Below are 25,243 nucleotides of genomic sequence, written 5' to 3'. Positions count from 1 at the left end.
AATGAGTCGCTGTTAGATGCAAATGCTTTGCAATTATCAAAATTTAAAATTATAATTTATCATTACTAATTACGTTTTCAGTTCCCAACAGCGTGTGCGGCTTTTATATCACTGATTCAGTACGTAGCTGAACTAGTTCCCTCTTGAGAAACAAGCACGATTTAATGGAATACACGTATCAAATTTGAGATGAAAATTAAGAAAAATATTTTAATTTGCCGTTATCTTTAAGTGTAAAAAAATTAATTGGATTTTAACTGAATGAAAACATTTCACATCACCTTAAACAAAATGTAACTTTAGGATTGGAATAAAAGCAAATACATAAGAATCAAAAACGTGTCTTATTCAATCAATCACAATTTATTGCATTGCATTAATATCAGGGAAAAAGAGTGATTTTAATTTTATTTTTTTCCCCCTAAACACAGCCAAAACAAAAAACTGCTGGCTCATCTTGATTACCTACTAAGGCTGAAAGCATGAAAAGCTAACAGGGTTGTCCCTGTCCCCTCTTCCGTGGTCCAAAAAGATAGAAGCTGAATTTTAAATATCCACTGTTCTTTCACAGGAATGAGCAAAAAGGCAATCTTTCCATTAATTCCACATCCATTAATTCCATTCAAATACATTTAGAATCTTGGAGCACCGTAGTCATCTGGCATTCTTTCAATATTATACCTGTGAATGACAAAATAAATTAAAATTAAAAAACTACTTCACATGGTAACAAAAAAGGTGAACACCAATAAAATATACACTCGGAACCCATCCAAACTGTAATATTCTGCAGCTATATTTTCATACATATTCAGTCAACATATTTCAACATTAGCTTGCTTTAACAAAATTATATCATATCATTATATATAATTTCAGCATGGTTGAACATTGCAGTAAATTACTTGCATTTCGTATTTTCTTGTTAAAATTAAACCATTCTTAAATTAAATTTTGTAGCAGATTTACATTTTTTTTAAAATTACTTAGTGATATAAAAATTTACATAATGGATAAAATGCAGCAATCTACCAACTAACCTAGAATGTGACTAAGCTGTTGATTATGCCAGTCTCTTCCTTTTTAGCCACTAAGCTAAATCAGTAATACATTTGTTATTAGTTAAGTATTGAGCATCTTAGTAGTAACAGGGATGGGGAAATCCTTGAATGATCTCACAAGTCTGTGGTAGTACCTGTCACAGAAAATGGGATGGGTACGAGGGGTTAAGAGGTTTCAGCTACTTAGTGCGCAGGGCAAGTGTTTATGTGTGCCTGCTGTTCCACCAATGTCAGTCAGTCAGGTTTGATTGCTATAAGCATGCATTGAAGCATAGTGTGTTCAAGTGACTGAGCCATACTTTACTAAGACCGTTAACCAGTCTGGCTCTCACAGTTAGCTTCTTTGAGCTAACCTTTTACGGTTTTCCATATATGGGGACCATATGCCTAAGAATTGAATAACTAATCCTGATTCGTTTGTGTGTCAATGGAAGACTGTTCTGATGACATTTTCAGAATTCAGTAATTTGGTAAATAATACATCAGAAAATATATCTGGAGCACCTCCATGTATTCAAATAGTCTTATTCATTGTATGGAAGTGTATTTTAACAGATGGCAATATTTTTGTTGCAAAAGGCATCTGCCTGGCTGGCTATATAGGTAACTGTTTAGTCCCAAGCTCCCTAAACTGTGCTTTGGGGTAACCTGAATGGATAAAAATAAAGTACTTAGCAAATGAACACATTACTCTCATTATCTATATGACATCTGGCCTCTTGTCCTAGCTAGCGTGCTATGTGCTAGTGGAAAAAATGTAATTATACAAATGTAATGATGTACTCTCAAGGAGGTTTTTGGAAGGAAAAAAAAACACTACATGCCAGTGATCACTCGCAAAAAGCACCAGCATCCTCCTTTCCCAGTAAATTCTGACCTGTGGTTGGAGATGTACATGATTGGCACCCCTGGAATTTTCCGGATCCTTCTCTTCAGATCTCTGTCCACCGTGGCCACAATGTAGCACTTGTGCTGTCAAAGACAAAGTACTAAGAATGTGCCCAGCATAATGCAGTGCTTTCTGGCAAAATGATGCCAGACTGATGGGTCCCACGGGTACTTTCTGGCATCAGGCAGTGTCTGATGACTAATACAGAATTTCCAGTAATGTCTCGTATACGTTTCCCTCTGTGCATTTTCCCAATGAATTGAACATTTGACAAAAAACACGGCCATACCCTTTAGATGCGGCTATTTTTGTAAACTGTTACGATCAGCATTTTGAAAATGATCATGTATAAGGCAACCCATTACATTACAGGCATTTAGCAGACATTCTTATCCAGAGCAACTTACACAACTTTTTATATAGCATTTACATTGTATCTATTTATACAGCTGGATATGTACAGAAGCAATGCAGTACCTCGAGGGTACAACGGCAGTGTCCTATCTGGGAATTGAACCTGTGACCTTGAGGTTACAAGACCCGCTCCTATCCTGTTATACTACACAACCCTTTCCTCAATAACAATAGATCACGATCACAAAAAAACCATACATTTAATAATGACTGCACAACCATCAAATGAAACAAGCACAATTTTACCTGTGTGACCCTTTGGACTAAACAGTCATCAGCATATGTTCCCTTGTGTGTGCAAGGCAGGCGCTCAAATCGAGGATCCTTGGCTATCCTGCAGAAAGTGACAGGCAGTCGCAATTTATGGTGACTGAAGTAGCGAGTGTATGGTAATCAATTTAGACCTATACTTGCCCATTTAACATAATATGGCCAAAATCAGAATCATTGTATTTTAGTTTTTTAAATATCACCTACATTTCAGAGATATGGTAACAATGCATATTAGCGCCTCAGTGGACACTGACTGGTATTGACCTACAGCAGGACTGCCTAACCCTGTTCCAGGGGCTCCATCGTCCTGAAGGTTTTCATTAAAACCTTATCAGGCACAACTGATTGTACTAATTAGCAGCTCAACGAGATCTCAAGCTGTCGAACGCGGTGTGCTTTCTTAGGGTTGGAGTGAAAACATACAGGACGGCAGATTCCCAGGAACAGAATTGGGCAGCCCTAACCTACAGCCTGAAAACAGCACTGAAGTTCTCAAGGAACGGAAATGAATATTGCTGAATATCAACACAAACGTAAGCACGTAATCTCCAATTTGTATGTTTACAAATTTGTATTCTTTCAGTACCTTAAAGCGACTCGAAATTTCATCCCCAGTTTTTCTATCTCAGCCATTACACAGTCTGTGATACAGGGGATACCTTAACAGACCAAGAGGAAAAGCGAAAGTTAGACATTACATTTAAGCACTGTATATTAGATGATATTTTAGTGAGTCTCTTTGGATTACTTACATTTCGCATACAGACAGTCCATCATAGACTGCACTATGTCCAGTTTGGCCTTGATTGAGAAGTTTATGAAATTTGTGTCGACGAGGATGTGGTAGGGGGGACCCAGCTGTGTGTTGTATTGGAAGAAGAGACATGATGGGTACTTTGTCCTAGAAATGGAGAGAAAGTATTTTTTTTAAATTCAGCAGCACAAATTACCTTTCCTGTCATTGCGGATTCAGGCCATAAAAATACAAAGCAGCATTACAAATTCAAATAAGTATTTAACAATATTAAGAAATCACAGACTATCTTTCTAAAATCATAGTTAAGTCAATGTGAATCAGGCCATTTATTTTCAAGTACTTAATATAACAATGAAGTCAGAAATTATAAATATTTTCAGAGTATATGGTGTTATCTGGAATGAAAATATTTCAGATATTTACCTGACTCAATGATACAATGGCAGTGCTCCACCAGGCAATCAAACCTGACACCACACTGGCACTGCAATGTGCCACAACTGAAGCACTGCAGAAATGTACCCATGTGTAAACCCCAAATACTATGTACTCACACTTCCTTTTCCTTTATCGCTGATGGGTCTCTTTTTTTTCTCTCTTTTGCTTTGGCGCGATCTTGTTGTTTTCTTGAAAACAAGCAAAATACATGCATTGAATTAAGATTTTTTTCATTATTATGATATATTGCAATGGCACATCTTGTTCAAATCCTTCATCCTCCATACTACAAAATTTTTAAACCTGAAAATATACATACATCAAAAATTGGATTGATTTCAACAAGCACACCTGTAAACTAGGAAACACACCAACTTCAGCTTAGTTAATACTGGTCATTAACTTGGTTAGATAGAGTACACTGCATGCACAACAAATAATTTATACTGATTAATTTTCCTTTGGCATTGCTTACTTTTGTAGCTACAGAAAAAGTCAAGCTAGAGTCCCTATATTCCATGATTAAATAATGTGTCTTTACAAAATATGGGAAACATTAGCTTTTATTCAGTCAAATAGCATAGCTTGACAGGCATGCAGGGACTACTCTGAATGGTAATGGAAAAGGTAGCTGGGTCACCTAGCAAATGTTGACCTCTGTTTCTCCAGATAAAGTAGCCTACTAGCCTTTCTACCCAGCCATGACTTTTTTTTTTTTTTTTACAAATTCCCCAGAAAACATTAGCTAAGTTTTATGTGCAAAAATGAAGCTGAAACATTGCAGCAGGGCCAAATCAATAGGCAATGCCCTCAACAACCCTGGTTTAGGAATGCAAAAAAAGGGACACACAGTTGAGTTCTTTAAACACATTACTGATGATTTATCAGTGACCATTCCTATTCAGATAGGATTCCATATTGTCACCATTGAAGTGCAATTCTATTTGCCAAAGCCACAAGAATTCCAAACGCCCAGGATAAAACTTACACAAAAATGAACTTACATTCTCTGGTCTTTCAAGCTAATCATCTTTTTCATCGCAGCATACTTCTTTTTTGCCTTTGGCTTGCCCTTTGAGACAGGAAACAAACATTTTTCGATTTTATTAAGCTGATCATACAAAACAATTAACGTTAGCTGCAATTATAGCATTAGTAAGCTAGTAGCTAGGTAGCTGGTTAGACATGCCGCTATACAAAGACATAACTTGACGTTTGTCCGTTTATAATGAAGAAACAACATTTTATACACAAACTCCCTATTAGCATTACGTTTAAGTTATTTTGTTATCTAATCCATATAGCTGGTTACCATTTTGTTGTTGAGCCAGTCCTACCCTCGTGCGGAGCTTAGACGCTTGACTTATTGTCTAAACGTCATCAATGGTCGACACTACGAGCCCTGCCACAGTTGGCGTGGCCGTTTTACGTAAGCGTATGTCTTCCGGTCGTCAAAAGGTAAATACCAAATACTCTCAAGGTAAGAGCAGGATGTTACGATAGAATTCATGAATAATTTTTATTTGCTGTTTGCACGAATGACTAACATTGGAGGTTAATCAGGGACTGCAATCAAATATACAACTCTGTAACATTAATCGTACATTCATATCTACTGTTGTCAGGTAATTATAAAGTATTATTTCATTTTACCTAGACGTTACAACCAGCTTGCTACCTAGTGCTAGCTAGCTAACCAGCGAAACTGAAAACTGACAGCAAGCTAGCTAGTCTATATGGCTGGTAGTAAAGACATCATAATGCTGTTAGCTTTGTGTAAAAATGCATTATCAGCCGTTAGCTCATTCGTTAGATGAATTTACTACGCCAAAAGAAGTGCCATAAACATTTTCTTTTTAGACGGTAACTGTCGTTGAAGTGTTGTTGGTTCCCGGCGATATTTATCTAAGGTTAGTAGCTAGCTCATTCTGTCTCCAAGTAGCTATCGAAAGCAGGCGAACTTAGCTAACGATAGCTAGCTATCTTGCAGCAACGGCAGCTACACTCTCGACGTCATGTCGATAATTAGTTGAAGATTGCTATGATTAGTCATTCATTTGTTCAGCTGGCTTGCTATAGAAATAGTTCTGTAGTGCATTATAGTAGCCAAGATGAAAGTGACTTAAACCTGCGACCAGTGTTGGTTTGCAAGGAAGGAAATTGCTATCTATACATAACATAACTAAAAGAAGCCTGTATACATTTCATAATATCGTGGCGCTGTTTGTATAACATTGACATGTGGGAGAAGGCTGCGTGTTGTTCCTCCCGATTGCTAACAATTTATACTTGGCTAATTCCGTTAAATATTTAACCAAACCACTAGCTAAAGTAGCTGTATGGTTATCCAGTTTTGTGTTGGTGCAAAAATAAAAAGAGGCTAACTTGGCCTGGCATGGCAGAGGCGTAATTGAATGAATTTTAGCCTAAACAAGCCTCCCGTGTCAATTTATGAGTCCGTCAATTACGATATCCGAACTGGCTGTGTTTTTGGAAGGGGTCATATGCAAATTACTGCAGTTAGTTGTGACAGGTATCACAATGATTGTGATTTAAAATGTTTGCAGTTTAAAATACAAATCGGTTTTAAAAATACAAATCAGTATCGTAGAAACGGGTTGCAGTTGCTACGTAGCTAAACAAGAGTATTCCATTCACAATTTTGGAGTCAATTCGCGCTATCACTGCTTTACTGTCAAAGAATCGCTAAACGTAATGGACAAGTACCCTTGCTGTTGTCTAATTAAAGAGCCGCTCATTTTAGCGTCTGATTAACACCATTAGTCGCGTGCAGTGCATATTGATGTTCGAGTGCCTGGAAATAGATGGAAAGAGGAAAAAAAAAACTTATTTCAAATGGATGTATCATTTTCAGTGAACCCTCTTAAGCCCCGTTTATGGGGAGTCAGAGTGATGTATATTTAATTCTTCTAGATTGCATATCCATCTCATCACCCAACACTCTTCCAGTGTACAGCTCATAAATATTAATGCCCTCCTTGGCCATAGTGCAAGGCTGCACTTCGAGTGACATCTTTACTCCTGCAAGAGCATAGCACTTAAATTGATTTGCAGCCTGTTGCACAGTATCCAAATACCAATTAGACTTTTAAAATGTGTGCAAATCACCAATGGGATCTGTTACAGTTTGCTTGTAGGTACCTTGAAGCACTTTGGGAGTAGTGACGTGTCTTTGATTTGGGAAGGAAGCGAGCCACTCACCACTCCACAGCAGCGTACGCAGTGGGGCCCGGGGGCCAGGCCGCATGAAGCACCTGTCTGCGAACGGAGAGAAGTCCAAGCCCAGGCTGAAGATGGTCTGATGGACCGACGCTTCTTGCTGACCTTCGCCTTCTGCTCGGTCGCGTGGATCCTCTTCTGGGAAGTGCGCTGGAAGAAAGGGAAGGAGAGTCAGATAGAGGAATGGCTGCAAGGGCACAGCCTTTCCGAATACAAGCACTTATTTGAAGGTGAGTCCGGAGGGTCCTTTCTGACACCCCCTAATCATCCAGGAAGCTGTGTGAAAACGGTGTGCATGTGACCTTAGGCCCTGTGCAGCGCAGATTGCGATGGCCATTTCAGTCTTATTGTTACGCTATTGTGACAAAGCAGGTTCTGCCAATGAAGAACAACAAATCTGGGAAAATCTAGAAAATTAAAATGGCTAGAACATTTTAGTCTGAGTATTTTTGATATAACTGTTGGTATGGAAACACTGACTGTAAAAACACTGAACAGCCACATAATAATTGTAACATGCGGTCGTCCAGTAGATGGTGTGTACACAGAATGATAACGTACACAGAATGTCAATAATGACTTAAGGATCCCCAGTCATAAGACAGATTTCAGTGGAGATGCACTGTGTCCTTTGGTGTTTGTTTTGTTTAAACCCCTTATTACCTAAGTGGATCAGCTGGTGATGACCAGGAATTGAGTTGCTGTGCTTAACCTGTTAACAATGTGCTCACCTCTGTTTGGTCCATGCATGTCACATGGGGCATTTTGGCTGATTAGCTTTTGTTGTGTGGAAGAACTAGCCATGTGTTTAGCAGCTAAGGGTTTGACAATGAGTGACTTGTAAGACCTGTGGGATTTAAGTTTTCTTGGAAAAGCTGTGTCCTGCTCTACTGTACTGTCCCCAGCCTAGTTGGTGAGGGTCTCGGTGTATTATTATGGTTGGTGTATCACAGGTGATAAGTGCATTGCACTGTGGTTGTCAGTAAATGTTAATCCTAGTAAATATAAATAAGAATATAAATATCTTGAAAATTGTAAGAAAGTGAATGTGACAGAATTGAGTACTGCAGAATTGAGTGAGTCAAGACTTTCACATTACAGATTAAAAGTTGGGAAATCATACTACCCTATGTACTGCCCTCAGACTCTATATAAGCACCTGATTTTGCCCTAAACTGTTGTAAAGCATATATCCTAAGTGCGGGACCTGCAATGTCTTCAGCTGTTTCTTTGCTTACCATGTCTTTGTAGTTTTACTTTTGGTGCTTACAGACAGATTGACTAGACCAACATACTCTTGCCCCTGCTCTATAAATACCTCATCTGCTGCTGCTCAGCATGTATTTTTGAGCCTCCGTCATCTTTTTTTATTTCAAAACTTTTTCAAGGTCTTTTTTGTTGGTTTGCTTGATTTTTGCTGTGGCAATTGTTTTTTTGTGGTCATCATTTTTGATCGATTCTTCACTGGCTTCACATTTTCTTGTAGCTTATAAAGGGCTTGAGCTTGTATCATTGCTCAAAGACCTTACCCTGCTGTAGCCTACATGTTTTTCAGCTGTGTTGTGATTTCAGCATGCAGGCTAAAATGTAGAATGGGGGCTTGAGAGTGGTGTAACTGCAGTATGTTGGGTGGTGAGACTGTTAATGTAACATGTAGGGTAGATATAGCCAGAACATTGCAGTATGACTGGCAGTCAGAGGTTTGCCATAGTATGGTAGGCTGTAAGTCTTACTATTGGTGTATTTAGTGCTAATTTTTACTGTAGCATGGCAGATAATAAATGTTGCTGCTGTATGATAATTGTTACTGTAGTTTAGTAGGTGATGAATATTACTGTAGTACAGTAAGTGTTTCAGCAGTATAATAGGTGAAAAATGTTACTGTATTGAGGTAGGCAACGAATGCTACTGTTGTGTGGTTGGTAATGGTTTATGATGAATGATATACTGTAATACCTCAGGTGACAAGTGTTACTGTACAGGTATGTGGATGTTGCTGTAGGATGTTAGGTGACGAGCGTTACTGCGGTGCGGTGGGTGTTATTGCGGTAGCCCCAGTCTGACTGAACTGCTGTGCGTCTCCAGATGTGCAGACCCTGGAGGAGCTGAGCCTCAGTGTTCTGACCCGGCTGAAGGAGGTGGTGAAGGAGCGCAGGCGCTGGCGGGACGTCGCCGAGGCCCACATCCAGCTGCTGCGAGACTTCGCCTTCCAAGAGTGGCTCTGCTCGCAGAGCTTGGAGCACTACTACCACACGTAAGCCCCTCGTGCCCTCCGCGCCAAGGTCAAATCCAGCAGGAACTGCCCCTGCAGGAGAGCGCTATCTCATTACATGTCTGTCTGAGTAATAATATCAATATGTATTTTTAAAGAGGAAGGTTCAATTCATAATAGTTTGTATTCAGTTTGATGGTTTCTAGTATTCTAAACTTCTAGTAGTGTGATATTGCAGTATTTTATGTTTTCCACCAGAGGGCAGCACCTCCCCGTACATGGCTGAATGAGCTGGGTGACTTTGAGCTCTGACGGCTGCAGTCCTGTAAAGGATCGTTGCTGCAGAGATTGTTCTTTGAGAGCTGCTGCGCATGCACTCAGCAGATTTCCCTGTGACACCACAATAGTCTACTGCAGCTTTCAAAAGCTCTTACAGCAGCTGACTTCCTTAGCCAATGAGTTATGTTGCGCAGCAATGGCTGCCCAAACGGTAACAGAATATCTTCAGTGCCAAGGTCACACAAGAAACAGCAAAACGTAGAGTATGATGTAATTTATTCTGTGCTGTACGGAGGAAGGGCTCTGTTTCTGTGCCAGGTATATAGATTAACACATTAATGATTATGCAAGATGTTAAACCGAAGCATCAAGTTCAGACGGCGTTGTAAGGACACCATCTCGGCCTTTTTTAAACTGCGGCGCAAGAACACTCAGGCAAATTTCCACTGGAACAAAAATGCAGCCCCCCGACGTCAGCACAGTGAGACGCCTTCCTTGAATGACTTTAATATGTCCTTCGTGTCAGTGTTTGGCTTCTATGAGAGCTGAGTCACCTCGCTTGTATGAAGGGATTATGATTTCCTAGCAGCTCCACTAATTTTAATTGCGGGCGATATTAACCTCCTGCCCCGGGAGCTGTAAAGTGTGGCGTGATTGCGTTCTGGCAGGGAAACCTTGGTAAATTCAGCCCCAATGCGCTGGACATCCACGCTGTGAAAGGCCTCTGGTTTGACAGACTGTGTGCCTGTGTTGACAAGAAGCAAACTGTAACCACGGGGCCAAGAAGAGGCCATTCTGCTCTTGTGTTTGTTTACCTTTAGATTTATTGAGTCTACCACGGGCGGTTGTTGCAGTATTTTCTCATTTGTGAAAGTGTTTGTCTGCTTTTTGACTGTTTGTTTTGTCTTTATTTTGGTTGTTGATTGAAGACTGAAGACCCTGGGCTGTACAAACCTTGATGATTTAGCCCAATTTGATAGTCAGCTGCAGCTCTCTCTGGCTGCCTGGGGGTACTATTACGAGGATTACATCAAACTGTCCACTGGCATAAAGGTCCTCCAGGCCTCTAGGGGGAGCCGTGACCAGGAATACGAAATCCAGCTGGTGCACAGCCTGGCGGAGAGGCGCCTGAATGAGAAGTGGTCAATTGGTGAGTTCTAATAGAAAGATATGTGTGGTTGGTCAAACTGGTGGCATGTGTTCTGGCTTGCAAAGAGCCACGTGCAAAATGCACACTAGTCATGTTGACTAGCTAATGACTAGCTAACTTGGAGCAACAGAGCTTTCTGTCTAATTCTGTGTAAGTGTGCTGAGAAGAATTATTTGGAAACCACTGATATATTTATAACATTAAAGGGAAGTAATGAATTGCCAATTGAAACTTCCTTCTAGCCTTTTATTGTGTCAAGAATGTGTGTCCAACAAATGCATCCATCTGAATAATGTATGTTATCCTGCTACTTGATTTCTGTCCTTATGTTGTGAGCTAAGTGTTCCATTAATATATTTTCTTTAATGCATTGATCAGTGTGGGAATCGATTGCATTCCTGAGTGTGCTTATGTCTGTCAGTATAATTTGTTTCACTAAGACAACATCTGGGATATTTGCTTGCAGTTGTGTAACTCTCATTGAAAAAAGTAATGATACTGTGGTCTTGTTTAACTAGTGTGTGTACACACCAACCATGCCATTGTTTCACAGTAGCATACAGCCTTCGTTGAAAGTGTGCTAAATGCGTGTTAGGAAGCCCAGTGGGGGTGTGGCTAGCATACACATTTGTACACCCTTGCGGAGGCTAAATGTGATCGAAGCAGAAATAGACGCACAGTACGGTCTGGGTGTGGAGGAAGTGAACTGTTCAGAATTATCTGTCGTCCTTTCCTTGAATGTGTACTTTGGCTTCTTTCGTCACTCAAAAGCTTGTGGTGTTTGATCGAAAGGAGACGGGGCCGTCTCACAGTTCTCTGTTTGCCTGGCAGCGGGAGCTCTGATATTCGGCTGTACTGTGGCGCTGTGCTTCCTGATAAGGGACCTCATGTTTTACGTGATTGGTGAGTCGGTTGCGCCGCCGAGTGAGTCAGCACCGAAAGGCTGTCCTGTCCACCTTGGACACAGGGCAGTAAATCGCGTGAAAACCATTTGTTTGCACTACCGACACACACGCAACCCATTGGCTACTCCGCCTAGCGTCTGCTATGTTCGCTTCAGAGAAGTTGCAGTCATTGCAGCACTGTTAATGAATAGCATAACAACCCTGTTGGCTTTAAACTATAAAGAGACTTGTTTCTCAGCACGGTGTTTGTTTTCCTTGGTATATTTTTTGTCGTCGGTTGCTAATGAATGTAGTCTGATGGCTCCTCTCTGCTCCTTAGGTGGAATTACTGTTTCCATCATAGCGTTCGTCTTTACCATCAAGTTCCTGTGCGAGCTCGCTGCTCGAGTGGTTAGCTTCCTTCAGAATGAGGACCGCGGGCGGCGGGGTGACCGCAGCATCTACGACTATGTGCGGGGCAACTACCTGGACCCGCGCTCCTGCAAGGTGTCCTGGGACTGGAAGGACCCACAGGAAGTGGGCCAGACCATGAGCTTCAGGGTTCAAGTACGGCCCTCCAACGTCTCTGCCCTTTTCATAATGGCCCTTTACTGAAAATGCACCAGGCTTGTCTCTTGGGGAGGGGGGTCATGATGTAAAAGGCAGGATTGCAACATGTAGGCAGAGCTTGAAGCTAATTTGCAGTGTGCTGTTGTGAAAGACTTTGGACTTGATCAGAAATATCAACATGCCCACAGCATATGAGTCACAGGAAACTAAGTGAACTTTGGTTAGAAGGAAGAAGTGTTAACGTAGTTGTGCCTGTCCTGCCAGCTCTTCTATAAAAATGGTCAGCCGTTCCCCGCGCACCGGCCGGTGGGGCTACGGGTCAACATCACGCACATCGAGCTGGCCCTGGACATCCCCGTCACCCAGGAGGTCCTGCAGGAGCCCGAGTCCAACGTGGTCAAAGTGGCCTTCACCGTCCGCAAGGCTGGCCGCTACGAGGTCGCCGTCAAGCTGGGCGGCCTCAACGTGGCCTACAGCCCCTACTACAAGATATTCCAGCCAGGTACTTACCGCCGCGCGTTTTCCATCCAGTCTGTTCTCTCAGCGAGAATGTCACGCGACTGTTTGCCACATTTTATGTGATAAATAATTACCACTGCTGCTATATCAGCCCCCTATTGAGAGCTCTGCTCTCAACACTGCTGCTTGTGTCTTGACAATTTTATGTGCTTGTTACCCTTGCACGAGAGAGCCTTTCTGTCTGTTTTTATTCTGCTGTTGTAAGACTGCCATGTTCTGCTTTAATGTGCATGCAGCCCCTGCTTCACTCACTCTTATTTCCTGCTGAGTTTATTGGATGTTATTTGCCCTTGCATGTCCTTTGCAGGAATAAAGGCAGTTAGGTCATGTGGTTTGGTTTGAAGGGATCAACAGTCCACAGTAGGGTGATATAAATTGTGTCTATCTCTAGGGGGAGTTTTCCCTTTTCTTACAGCTAAATTCATTACTCTGATGGTGCTGAAGACTAGTCCCCTTTTCTCAACTAGTTTTAGAGCTAATGTCACATTCTCTGGGAAAGGTCAAATGGTTCTGCAGTGTAAAGAAGAGAATTAAATGGTTTTGTGCTTTGTGTCTGCTTGTGTGAGGCATTGATCAGGTCTTGCCTTTACTCAAACCAGAAGACCCTGGGACATCTTGCACCATCAGCATGGCTTTCATGTATTTGTGCTGTATTTAAGTTTCCAGGAACTTGGCAAAGACTTGAATGAAAAGGACAATTAAAGAAGTGTTCTGAAGGCAGAATCTAATGTGGTTAAAGTAGTAGCACATGGCCCATGAGCGACCTTGTTAAATGTTACCTTTCTAAATCTTCAAGAAGTTCACAAGTTACAATACAAGCTTTGTCTTTACCCCTGTCCTTTTCAGGAACGGTTGTTCCGTCAAAGACAAAAATCGCCTACCACTTCTCCACCCTGGTGCTGACCTACGGGCAACAGCACACCCTGCAGATTGAACCTCGCGATGAGTACGGCAACCCCACCAGTAACTCCACCTCACTCACCGACGAGGTCAACTATAGCGTGAACGTCCACCCGGTAAGAATCAACCCCAGCAGTAACTCCACCTCACTCACCGACGAGGTCAACTATAGCGTGAACGTCCACCCGGTAAGAATCAACCCCAGCAGTAACTCCACCTCACTCACCGACGAGGTCAACTATAGCGTGCACGTCCACCCGGTAAGAATCAACCCCAGCAGTAACTCCACCTCACTCACCAATGAGGTCAACTATAGCGTGCACGTCCACCCGGTAAGAATCAACCCCAGCAGTAACTCCACCTCACTCACCAATGAGGTCAACTATAGCGTGAATGTCCACCCGGTAAGAATCAACCCCAGCAGTAACTCCACCTCACTCACCAATGAGGTCAACTATAGCGTGTACGTCCACCCGGTAAGAATCAACCCCAGCAGTAACTCCACCTCACTCACCAATGAGGTCAACTATAGCGTGAACGTCCACCCGGTAAGAATCAACCCCAGCAGTAACTCCACCTCACTCACCAATGAGGTCAACTCTAGTGTGCATGCCACTAGGCGTGGGACATTTTACAATTTTCTGGAAACGATTACAAACTTATTTGCGCAACGCATAGACTATACACGCCTTTGACCCGTTACTATGGCGGTCATCTCTGAAAGATGCTTAACTTTTTTTTTTTTTTCTAAATGTTGAAAAATATGCTGGCAAGCACTTGTTTACTCAAGTAAGCGCCCCCACCCGTAATAGTTACCCTGTTAGAGTCTGTTCAGATGGACAGCAGAATGCTGAATAGAGAAGAGATGGCTTTTTATTACTCCTATTGAGCAGACTTCAATAGGAGCCTGGAGCCTCGTAATTTAGCTATTGCTAAACATCAAGCTTGCATCTCCGGAGAACATTTTGCCAGATGTGTTTTTTCATCACCTCCATGGGTTTGAAAAATAAGCTTGGTCTGTTTATTGTACAAAGCATTTATAAATCAGCCTTGGTATGGAGTTACTCTACATTCAAACAAACCATATTGTGGGATCATTTTATAATTCCTTATTTTCAGGAGCGTGGAGTTAATGTCAAATTCCAGTTCTTAATAAATGAAAAATAACAAGGCGAGTTATTTATTGACTTATTCTTTAACGGGGCTGAAGCTCTACACGCTGTAGAATGAATACCTTTCCCACACTACCACTCTCCCAGGGGCCTAGCTAAAGGGCCATTTAAATTGGAACCCCCCGCCCAGGCATTACATAACACACAAGTTTGTTGGATAAGCCAAGCTTTGAAGCCCCAAAACAGAATTCTTTCTTTCTCATCCTAAAGCCAGTGATCGCAGCAGCTTCGTCCTAACAACATTCACAATCGTTTCAGTTGTGTTGTTCAGAGACAGACCCTACCTCCCTGTGGTGGAGGTGAAAAAAGAATAAATGTTTGGTCTCCTTTGGAGGTTTATTGCTATTACTGTTGTGAGCGCTGCCAGCGAGGGGGAAGAGCTCACTGTGTGTGTGTGTGTCTTTTTGTCTGTGTGTTTCTGTGCTTGTGTGTTTTTATATGTGTGTGCGCATACATGTGTGTGTGCACACGCGTGTCTGTGTGTGTGTGTGTGTGTGTGTGTGTGTGTGCGCCCAGCTGGGCACGCAGGACGATGAGAGCGCGGAGGAGTACTACAGCAAGGCGGTGTCCTCCAACAAGCAGCAGTGCCAGGTGCTGTTGCGCCTCACCCTCAGGAAGAAGGGCTGCTTCCGCGCCTGCATCTCCTACCAGAACCAGCCCCTCAGCAACGGCGAGTTCGACATCATCGTGCTCAGCGGTGAGTGGCTTCAGGAGTCCCAATCCACACACAACAAAAAATATTGCCTTCAAATAGATGTCCATGTAGACTGTAAATCCTGCTGTTAAACTGAGGCCCTTCATTGGCCGTTATGGGATTGAGCCCTGTGTGTGTAACAGTGCGTACGGATTCAGTGTTGCTGTTGCGAATGTGTACTCAGTCTCAGACATCAGTGGGTTGGGCGGTAGAGACGCCCCCTCCCCTAAAAGCACGCGGGCGTCGAGTTTCTGAACGAACGCCCTTCTTTGTCTCCCGACCCTCCAGAGAACGAGAAGAACTGCGTGGAAAAGAACGTGTCCACCCCAGGCATCAGCATCTACTTCGAAGCGTACCTCTACAGCACGGGGAACTACAGCACCTCCTCCTGGCAGCTCCCGGCATCCTCTCTGCTGGCCCCCCAGAGGCGGCCCTCCACAGCAGACGAGGAGGAGGAGCGCGACTCGCCTGTGGAGGGCCAGCCAGAGAAGGTCAAGAAGCCAAAAAAGGTCTACTGTTACATATCGCCAAAGGTGGGTCCCTGTGGGGCAGACTCCAATGTGTTCCACTGTTCTATACATAACATGCCATGTCTAGCACAATTTAATAAATACACACCATCCTTATCCTGGAACCATGAGTGACTTTCCCTAAACCTTTCACTTACAAATGTAATTGCTAATCCTGAGGTGTGGGTAGGCAGGGAACATGCCAGGGGTACAGAAAGGTCACAGCTATCACAGATGACAAAAGCAGCAAAGCAGTGCCAATCTGCCCTTAACTTGCACATAATACAAGAAGAACTAGAGAACTTGCTAATTGTGATAAATTTTCAGTGCAGTTTCCTTTCATCTGCTAAAGATTATACGTACTCAAGTATATACATGCTCAAGTTTGTTTCACTGGTGGAAATGGAACAGGTCCTTGTATCGTCAGCTTTTCTCAAAGTGCAGAGTTAAGTAGAATTTTACAAATGTGCACAACTTGAAATATGATTTAGCTACGTCATTCTTCCTTCCTACTGCATTTCTTTGAATGGCACAAGAAGAGAACATTAAGCTGACAGTGTGTTTATTTTTTAAATGTGGTAGACAAAAACTGCAGCTTAAAGTACATCTGCTGTTTACTGCAGTGATTGCACCTGCAGGGAGGCAGTGTGAAGATGCCATTTTGGCTCTGAAAACTGACTTTCACCGGTGTGCTCTTTCATTTTGCAGAGTGTTGAGTTTTATGAGATCGGTCTGTGTGTTTGCACATGGCATCTTGGTAGACATCAGGGCCTCCTGGGTAACCCACAATAGTGAGCTCAATCAGATGGTAGCAGTTTTCTATATATGGATATAGGGCTGGTATTGATTGTTTTATTTACCAGTGTGAACCTACTGTTAACCACAGGAGACTGAAGCCCTTCAGAGAGGCCTCCCTGTGGGAGGGTATACGTGCTGAGGATTTGTCTCCATTACAGTCTCCATTTTGTTGAAGGCAGAGAGACTATGTAATTTATATTGTTATTTCTTTTGTAACTTATACCCCCATTTATTTATTATTTTTTAGCAACTCTCAGTGAAGGAGTTTTACCTGAAAATAATTCCGTGGCGCCTTTTCACCTTCAGAGTCTGCCCAGGGACAAAGGTATTGCGTAACATTTTACGCATTTACTTATGTTTTTTGTCATGTCCAGATAAACTTACACACGGCCTGGCCAAATATATAAAATATCCATCGCAGCAGAAACAAGAACAACAGTAAAACTGATACACTACGGTTCAGGTAGAATTGTCATAAATATGCAATACGCTGAAAACCAGTGCTAAGATAATGGCATATAACAATACAAAAATATATTTCTCCAAAATACATCTATTATGACTGTTAGCCAGTGCTCATATGTGTACAATCAGTGCTATGTAGGGTGTCATTGTGTTGTTGTTTTTTTTTTTTTTTTGCAACAGTTCACATACTATGGCCCAGACCCCATTCACAAATACTTGACGTTAGTGGTGGATGATGGGATACAGCCACCGGTGGAGCTGAGCTGCAAAGACCGGAACATCATGGCCGCCACTTTCATCCGCTTCCTGCACAAAAACATTGGTGAGCCTGCACAGCAACACAAAAGTACTGCTTCCCTCTGAAACAATATTGGATCTGAAGAGAAGGAAAACAGTGCTGTGTTTATATTCATGGTTTTGTTTCAAATCCAATGTGCTGGAGTACAGAGCCAAAACAACAAATACTTCGGACTGCACTACAGAAAGCCTCTGTACACGCCTCAGTGCTGCTGATTGCGTGTGTGTGTGTGTGATTGTGTGTCTGTGTGTGATTGCACGCAGGAGGTTCAGAAACCTTTCAGGACAAAGTGAGCTTCTTCCAGCGAGAGCTCAGGCATATGCACTCCAAGCGCCCCCGCACCAAGACCTGCCTGAAGATCACCCGTCACACCATCCTGGACTCAGTGAGTGCCCCGCCCCCCCCCCCGATCGTCATTCCCCACTGATATCAGCAGGACACAGCCACTGAATGTCATTCCCATCCAACAAACCTGAGAAACTGAATGCAGCCTAAGACATTCAGTTTGGGGCACAAAGCACCCTGACTGTCGAAACATTAATCTCAGTTCCTTGACAACCACCCAGAAGTCTCACAGGTGTCCTGTGTCTTCAAGTGAATTGGTTGCTTCTTCTCTACAGTCTCTGAAGGCCACCAGAAACTTCTCTGTGTCGGACTGGAGCAAGAACTTTGAGGTGGTGTTCCAGGATGAGGAGGGTGAGCAGATGGTGGGGCTGTACGTGCGTGTGAGGGTCATGTGACCACATTTACACAATGCTCTCTGTGAATGAGTCTGCGTTTCCTCTGAGGTGGTCAACGACAAGGTCTTGGGAGGGAATTTCAGGAAGTGGGATTAAGGAGTTAGCCATCTACTTTTCAGTAATGATTTGGTCGGTTGATTGACAGTGTTTTGTGCCATACGTTTAGTTCTCTCTGCGCTGCTTGTCTTCGTACAGCTCTGGACTGGGGTGGACCACGCAGGGAGTGGTTTGAGCTCACCTGCAAGTCCTTGTTTGACACGTCCAACCAGCTCTTCACTCGCTTCAGTGACAACAACCAGGGCTTGGTAAATACAGTATCTTCTCAGTGCTTTCCTCAGTAACCACAAGAATGGCAGACTTGTGACATAATTGTTTGGTCACTATACTATAAATGAGAAGTTTGAATTCCAGGTGGGGCATTGCTATTGTGCCCTTAAGGTACTTAAACTACATTGCTTCACAGTGAACATCAAGCTGTATAAGTGGATACTGCGCACGCTACATTTTATCCTGTTATATACCTATCCAGAGGCCTTTCATGTGCTGAGCAAATGAGTGCACCAGTTCGGTTAAAAAGCCACCACTATGTAGTACCAAGTAAATAAATAAACTGTTTTGAACATACTCAAGAGAGAAATTTTTTAAAGGGATAGTTCACTTTATGAAGCTTTTGACATTACCTCAGTTTCAGTGTATGTTTTCAATTGACCCAGAAAATTCTGTAAATATCTAAAATTCTAAAATATATAATGATAGACGCAAGAACTGCCAGGGCTAATCGAAGGCATACACTAAAACTGAAATGATGTCAAAAACTGTCCCTTTATCACTGGCACTGAAAGCTGTAATTGAATGAGTTCCCTTATAATGAAACAGGCCAGGCAGCACAAGACTGTTTTTACTACTGCTGGCTGCATTAGGTATTGGAGAACACTTCTTTAGCTTAACGTACATAGACGGTAATAATTCCCCACAGACAGTTAAAAACTGTTTTTCATTCTGCCATTTTAATTGCCTGCTGCTCTGAGTCATTTTCCTTGGAAAGTACTTTGAGCACATTGTATGAATGCACTGTATAAATAAACTTTATTCGTATTTTTATCCGTAGTATTTGTATTTTTTTGTTTAATGTGTTTCAGTTGTGATTTATTTTGACATACATAGCTCTAACAAGCGATTATCTGGTTTACAGCTGTCACATTTATTCAATTGTGTTTTCGGTTGAAAAGTTCAGCGGAATATTTTGTGTTCATTTTACCCTCTGCTTTTGGTGGGTTCCCAGGAGAAGAAACCGCAGTGTTCGGAAACTTCAAACCGTATTGTTTACAAGCGGCCGTCCAGCGTGTGCCCTGTATTTTTCAGTAATTCCCAGAATGCTGGTTCGCAGCCACAGTCGGTACACACAGCATGAGTGTTAACACTCCCCCTTTTCAGGTTCTGTAAACATTGACTTAATCGGTCTTCTCCGTGACACAGGTGCACCCGAATGCAGAGCGACCGGCTCACCTGAGGCTGAAGGTGTACGAGTTTGCGGGCAGGGTTGTGGGGAAGTGCCTCTACGAGTCGGCGCTGGGCGGGGCCTACAAGCAGCTGGTCCGGGCCCGGTTCACGCGCTCCTTCCTGGCTCAGATAATCGGCCTCAGGATGAACTACAAGGTGAGCCAGACTGCGGACCCGTCCCTCCCCTGCCTGTGGGGAAGAACCATCCAGAACCTCTCACGTCTTCACTATTTACTCCATTGCTTCAACCTCTTTGGAATTCTAAATGTTACGTACGTTTCTGAAAGGCCAAGTAATTGGACCTGCACTTTCTCTGGGGCCAGAAGCCAGGCCGTGGTGGTGGTCATTGTTTATGTAAGGCGTGAAGCACTTCGCTTTGCTCCAAATGATCAGGTCACCCGTGTTCTTTAACCGGGATGAAATGTTGTGTTTATTTTAACGTCCGGCCGTTTGATTCATTTTTATTTCCGTGGTAGTACTTTGAGACGGATGATCAGGAGTTCTACAAAACGAAAGTCTGCTTCATCCTAAACAATGATGTCAGTGAAATGGACCTGGTGTTCGCTGAGGAGAAGTACAGCAAGTCTGGGCAGCTGGAGAAGGTGACGCAATGTTTTGAAGAGACTTCTTCTATGTGCATACGCCTTAAACCCTGTGATTTCCAGGATGTGTTAATTTAGCAACTGGACAGTAATCAATTTCAATATTTCTGATCACTTTGTGTGTGTGTGTGTGTGTGTGTGTGTGTTTGTTTACGTGCTTGCATGTAAGATCATGCATGCATTATCTTGGCTTTTGCATACTGAGGTCGTCTCTCTGTCTCTCACAGGTAGTGGAGCTGATCTCTGGAGGGGCACAGATTTCAGTGACCAATGAGAATAAGATGCATTATCTCAACCTTCTTGCTCAGTACAGACTGGCTAATCAGGTGCGAGAGGAGGTGGAGCATTTTCTTAAGGGTAAGACGTGAATGACAGGTTATCGGTCCACAGTCAATTAAACTGTAATATACACTGCCCTTTAAATGGATAATTTAAGCATGTATTACAGAAGACATATTTAAAATGAATTTATGTACTTATTTATTTAAACATCACACTGTCTTTGCCTGTGTTGAATTTAACAGCAAAGTACATTTCATCTGGGCAATAAGCTGATTGAATGTTAGGCTGCTACCTCACTACCTACCTCACTTCTAGAATGCTAAGCATTAATTCTATTTTAGGGTTAAATGAACTTGTTCCAGAGAACCTCCTGGCCATATTTGATGAGAATGAACTGGAGGTACGGTGAATATTTTTCTTTGATTATTGTTCAAATTATGAATGACTATATGTGACAATGCGATAATTGTGTGTTCCTGTCAGTCATTGATTGGTGATAATGTCTTTGTTCCTGCAGCTTCTGATGTGTGGCACAGGGGATATCAATGTGCAGGATTTCAAAGCCCACGCAGTGATTGTTGGGGGCTCTTGGCACTTCAGAGAGAAGGTTGGTTGCAGCTGCTTTTAGGGGTCCAGTATAGCTTGAGGGGGTGCAGTAAATACAGGATGGTTTTTGTGGGCTGGAGGTGACTGAGGTGGGTGAGGGGGTTCTCTCTCCTCAGGTGATGAAGTGGTTCTGGGCCGTAGTGTCCAGCTTTACCCAGGAGGAGCTGGCTCGCCTGCTGCAGTTCACCACCGGCTCCTCCCAGCTGCCCCCAGGGGGATTCAACACGCTCTGCCCCTCCTTCCAGATCATCGCCGCGCCCACCCACAGCACCCTGCCCACCGCACACACGTGGTGAGTGACACTGCCGATGCCACACGCACGTGCGCGCCTCGCACCGGAAACGTCTGCTGATGTAACACCTACCTCACACAGAACACCGTCCACCGCACGTGCATGGTGAGCGTCGCACTCACCGCACACAACTGACAATGTCGCACACACCTAATGTGCCCACATTTTGTGTCCCCTCCCAGTTTCAACCAGCTGTGCCTCCCCACCTACGACTCGTATGAAGAGCTGCACAAGATGCTGAAGCTGGCCATCAGCGAGGGGAGCGAGGGCTTCGGCATGCTGTGACCCCTCCCCAGGGAGGGGCCCTGGGGGGGAGGGAGGCGTCGCACGGCCAGCGGCACGGGAACACCGGCCACAAAGGGGTCTCATCGCAGGCCGCACTTGAGTTCCCGCCGCCCGCTCACCCAGGACATCCCAGAATCCTCCACACCAAGGGGAAGAAGTACAGGAAGTCTTTGAATACACTGGCATTCCAGGTGTATGCAGGCACTGTGTATATGTGATTTTTTTTTTTTGTACTGGGAAAAGAAAAAAAAACTAATTGGTGAAAAATGGTACTTTTCAGTGGACTTTTAATCTAGATGTAATGAAGCTTAGTTTTTATGCTTGAGGGGGGGACCTTAAGGTGCAGTGATGGTCTAGTGAGCTTTTTTTTATTTCTGAAATGCACCATATTCAGCTTCTGGCATAGCCTTGACAAAGCAAACCTATGAGCTATGTTTCAGACCAAGTAGCAGCCTCCATAGTGTACCAGGCTATATTGTACTCCCATAGCACTTTGGCCTTAACTGATCAGGGAAGGATGTGTGTATATATTGCTCTTATTTAATTAAAGCGTGTAAATATTTAAAGAGTGACACACTGAGGTCTACATCTTTTCATTTGATATTAAAGGAAAAGGGACTGAAGGCAGTGGGGAAAATGAAAATGAGACTAGGTTTGATTTTTCTTTTTAGTTTTTTTATCAGTTTTTCATAAACAATGTGAAATTTCCTATTCACGTCGCAAATCTAGTTTGACACGTGAACATTTTCTTGTTGGAACGATTAAGGTTGCGGGTTGACTGACAAAATATGAAGCAGGGTAGAGCTATTGCTTTTCAGTGCAAATACCTTTTTCCCTACAGTTTTAAGTTTAAGGAAACTAATGGCAAAGGGTCAGCATTAACGGATGGATTGCGCACTTGCATCATGAAGGAATGCCATCATAAGCAGCGCAATGCCATGTTACCATTGCAAGCTGAGGTTGACTAGGAAGCCTTTGTTTGTGTTCAAGTTGTTTTCTTTCAAACCTGCCTTATTTTAGCCTCTGCCTCCTGCTGTACCCAGAGATAAGCACATTTGAATGGTTGGGAATAAGTTATTGTTGTAATATAGTTTTTTTTTTTTTTCCATTTTGACTGGCAAACAAGCGCATTTTGAAATGTAAATGCTAAAATACTTGTATATATAGAGCACTTTGTCTCGTTTCAGGCCCCAGGCTTACAGGTAGTTCACCCCCCCAAGTGTGGGTTTACCTCAGTCTCTGGACTTTACCTGTACATCCAAACAGTCTCAGTGGTGAGAGTTTCAGTGACTTCATCTCTGTGTATTATATCCAAAGGTATATATATACATAGCACTTCTGGCTTCAACCAAGGGCCTTCGAGACAAGATGCTAAGAGTGGACTCTTCGAGTGATTTTAGTGACCAAGACTTGAGTGTGAAGTAGCCGGGGTTGTTTTATACTTGATGGTGAAGACTTCAGGGTGCCGATTTTGCTTGTAGAAAGCTTTTGCTTCTTGTTTACCTCTGACCATCGACGCATGCGGTCGTAACTCTGTTGGGGTGTCCCTCAGATGAAAGGGAACGGTGGCCATTTTACCCCGTAGACTGTTGACAGTGCTGAATATCCAGATGTAGAGTAAATGAGTTCTGTTAAGAAGACAGAAACATTAACGCGCGTATGTATATAAATGTATTCACGGTTAAACATTAAAGATATGTGTATACTTGACGATATGTGCAAATGCATTGCAGCGGAGGTTTGCGCTAACCCCGTTTCACTCTTATTCTCTGCAGCGAGAGCGTACTGTAGCATTCCCAGACCGCAACTGTAGTGGCCCGACTGCAGAACTAGCTGCAGTCCATCGTTAATGTCTCTCTTGATCTACACACTAAGCTTATATCGCCGCATCAAGACCCTTCTTTTAATCTAGATAATACTCTTGAAGGCAACTGTACATTTCTTACACCTACTCATGGGGATAGTGATTTCAGAAACGTTCAAAGCACCCAATCGGAACCAATGATACTATGATTTAATACATACAATGCACAGGTTTGTGCTGCCAGCAAGCACTTTTCATAAGCTTTCAGATATGGTGGATTATTTAAGATACTGAGCTAAGTGTTGGTGATGTTAATATTTGTGCTGCTGGCTACTGAATGTACGCTAGGTAAAGAATATGTGTAGCATGGTAAGGATTAACCTATGTTAACAGTGTTCCCAAACACAATAGATAGGGTGTAGTTATACATTTTATTTATCTTCAGGGCTATTGAGGCTAATGTAGTCCCAGTGTTTATGAATGCTGAAAATGCCCATTTACTTAAAGCACTCATTCCTTTGTTTAAAAAAAAAAAAAAAAAAAAACAAATAACAAACTTTCACCAATGGAAGGAATACGCATTGTGCAGGAAGCACATGTGAAGAGTCTATACTGTGTAAGAATTTTTATTTTTTATTTTCATTTGCATGAGCAATAAACGGTGACATCTGGAGTAAAGATAGTTAGAGATATTTGTGTCCATGAAAGAGAATGGTATTACGGCTCAGGTGAAAGTGCTGAATTGTGTTTCATTTTTTTTTTTCTTTTTAATTTATTTTATTTTATGGCTTTCATACAAAGGTCCTTCTTTCCATGCTTGAGCCTGTTTTCATGATTTGGAAAGCTCCATCGTCAGTGGGAGGGTGGGTTTGGAAAGTGTTTGTAAGTCCTGTAAATACTGTGAAATAGTTGCTTATGGTTTGGAGGTGTGGTTTTCTTTTTTTATGATGTTTAGAGAGATGCGTTGGGCCATCTCCAATGAGTGTCCAGATTCACTGCACTGTTACAATGTTCTGAGGACCCAGGCAGCTCCCCTGTTCTTTATGGGACAAATAAAAGAAAGTAAACAATGGACTTGAGTGGCCGTTATGGTGTATATATCACTTGGGGGGATCATAAATGATTACAAATAAGCTGTCTACATCCATATGTAGAGGATCAGATTTTTTTATTGCTAAATTCAATAAACGGTAAAAGCTGAAACCCGAAAATGCTTGCGTCAATTTATCTGCCCATCCTTGAGAGGAGTCCTAGCACTGCAATATTACTCCACTAGGTGGTGCTGTGCTCTCCTGTTGCTCCCTGATCTAATGGCACGCTAAGGTCCCCTGCCATTAGCCTGGCTCAATTTGACCACCCCTGGTTGCAGTTTAGAGTGAACGAGGAGCAGCTGCTGAGAGAGTCTGTCTGGCCTGTGAGCAGGAGTCATGGATCAGATTGTAATTGCTGCACTCTGCTGAGGGGGGGGGGGGGGGGCGCTGTCTAATTAGTCTGTCCTGGACATTCTGCTTTGGGGTAGAAGGAGGGGAATCATTGACACCTTCAGAATGACTCTCCCTCTAACACAGTAACCAACCCTATTCCAGGAGATATACCATCCTATAGGTTTT

At 42.8% G+C, this 25,243-nt stretch overlaps 2 protein-coding genes across 8 annotated transcripts; one reads left to right on the top strand and one right to left on the bottom strand.

The window, feature by feature from the left end:
- Nucleotides 1-342: 342 nt before the first annotated feature.
- Nucleotides 343-7,187, bottom strand: fcf1 (FCF1 rRNA-processing protein). Of its 2 annotated transcripts, none has more exons than XM_064327834.1 (8): nucleotides 7,055-7,187; nucleotides 4,837-4,904; nucleotides 3,949-4,020; nucleotides 3,390-3,538; nucleotides 3,224-3,296; nucleotides 2,611-2,698; nucleotides 1,939-2,033; nucleotides 343-681 (listed from the first exon to the last, which is right to left on the bottom strand). In XM_064327834.1, exons 2-8 carry the CDS (start codon nucleotides 4,869-4,871, stop codon nucleotides 633-635), a joined length of 561 nt encoding a protein of 186 aa, XP_064183904.1. In that variant the 5' UTR covers nucleotides 4,872-4,904; nucleotides 7,055-7,187; the 3' UTR covers nucleotides 343-632. The 2 variants fall into 2 exon arrangements, with proteins under 2 accessions (XP_064183904.1, XP_064183894.1); XM_064327824.1 differs by lacking the exon at nucleotides 7,055-7,187 and adding an exon at nucleotides 5,145-5,299.
- On the top strand, nucleotides 7,155-24,705 carry arel1 (apoptosis resistant E3 ubiquitin protein ligase 1). 6 transcript variants are annotated; one of them, XM_064327726.1, is made up of 21 exons: nucleotides 7,155-7,302; nucleotides 9,158-9,326; nucleotides 10,493-10,713; nucleotides 11,545-11,616; nucleotides 11,938-12,164; nucleotides 12,432-12,669; nucleotides 13,533-13,702; nucleotides 15,287-15,455; nucleotides 15,741-15,985; nucleotides 17,007-17,084; nucleotides 17,405-17,546; nucleotides 17,786-17,907; nucleotides 18,143-18,218; nucleotides 18,458-18,567; nucleotides 19,739-19,918; nucleotides 20,239-20,364; nucleotides 20,592-20,721; nucleotides 20,988-21,046; nucleotides 21,164-21,253; nucleotides 21,369-21,544; nucleotides 21,727-24,705. In XM_064327726.1, the coding sequence occupies exons 1-21, from the start codon at nucleotides 7,155-7,157 to the stop codon at nucleotides 21,827-21,829; spliced, it is 3,051 nt and encodes a 1,016-aa protein (XP_064183796.1). In that variant the 3' UTR covers nucleotides 21,830-24,705. The 6 variants fall into 6 exon arrangements, with proteins under 6 accessions (XP_064183796.1, XP_064183788.1, XP_064183781.1 ...); XM_064327718.1 differs by having other exon boundaries at nucleotides 15,275-15,455; XM_064327711.1 differs by having other exon boundaries at nucleotides 13,533-13,774.
- The last annotated feature ends 538 nt before the right edge of the window (nucleotides 24,706-25,243 follow it).

The sequence above is a fragment of the Anguilla rostrata genome, chromosome 1 (genome assembly GCF_018555375.3).
Source record: "Anguilla rostrata isolate EN2019 chromosome 1, ASM1855537v3, whole genome shotgun sequence".
NCBI classification, from domain to species: domain Eukaryota; kingdom Metazoa; phylum Chordata; class Actinopteri; order Anguilliformes; family Anguillidae; genus Anguilla; species Anguilla rostrata.
The sequence above is the reverse complement of the archived record's forward strand: the minus strand, read 5'-3'. Positions and strand labels throughout refer to the sequence as shown.

Excerpts from the sequence above, each read along its gene's own strand:
- fcf1 (XM_064327824.1), bottom strand. Across the intron at positions 4,021-4,836 it reads AGCTTGAAAGACCAGAGAAT|AAAACAACAAGATCGCGCCA; the intron begins GTAAGTTCATTT and ends CTTGTTTTCAAG. Across the intron at positions 2,034-2,610 it reads TAGTCCAAAGGGTCACACAG|CACAAGTGCTACATTGTGGC; the intron begins GTAAAATTGTGC and ends TGTCTTTGACAG.
- arel1 (XM_064327737.1), top strand. The coding sequence starts at position 7,155 with ATGGACCGACGCTTCTTGCTGACCTTCGCCTTCTGCTCGGTCGCGTGG. Across the intron at positions 20,365-20,591 it reads AGTCTGGGCAGCTGGAGAAG|GTAGTGGAGCTGATCTCTGG; the intron begins GTGACGCAATGT and ends TGTCTCTCACAG. Across the intron at positions 21,545-21,726 it reads CTGCCCACCGCACACACGTG|TTTCAACCAGCTGTGCCTCC; the intron begins GTGAGTGACACT and ends GTCCCCTCCCAG.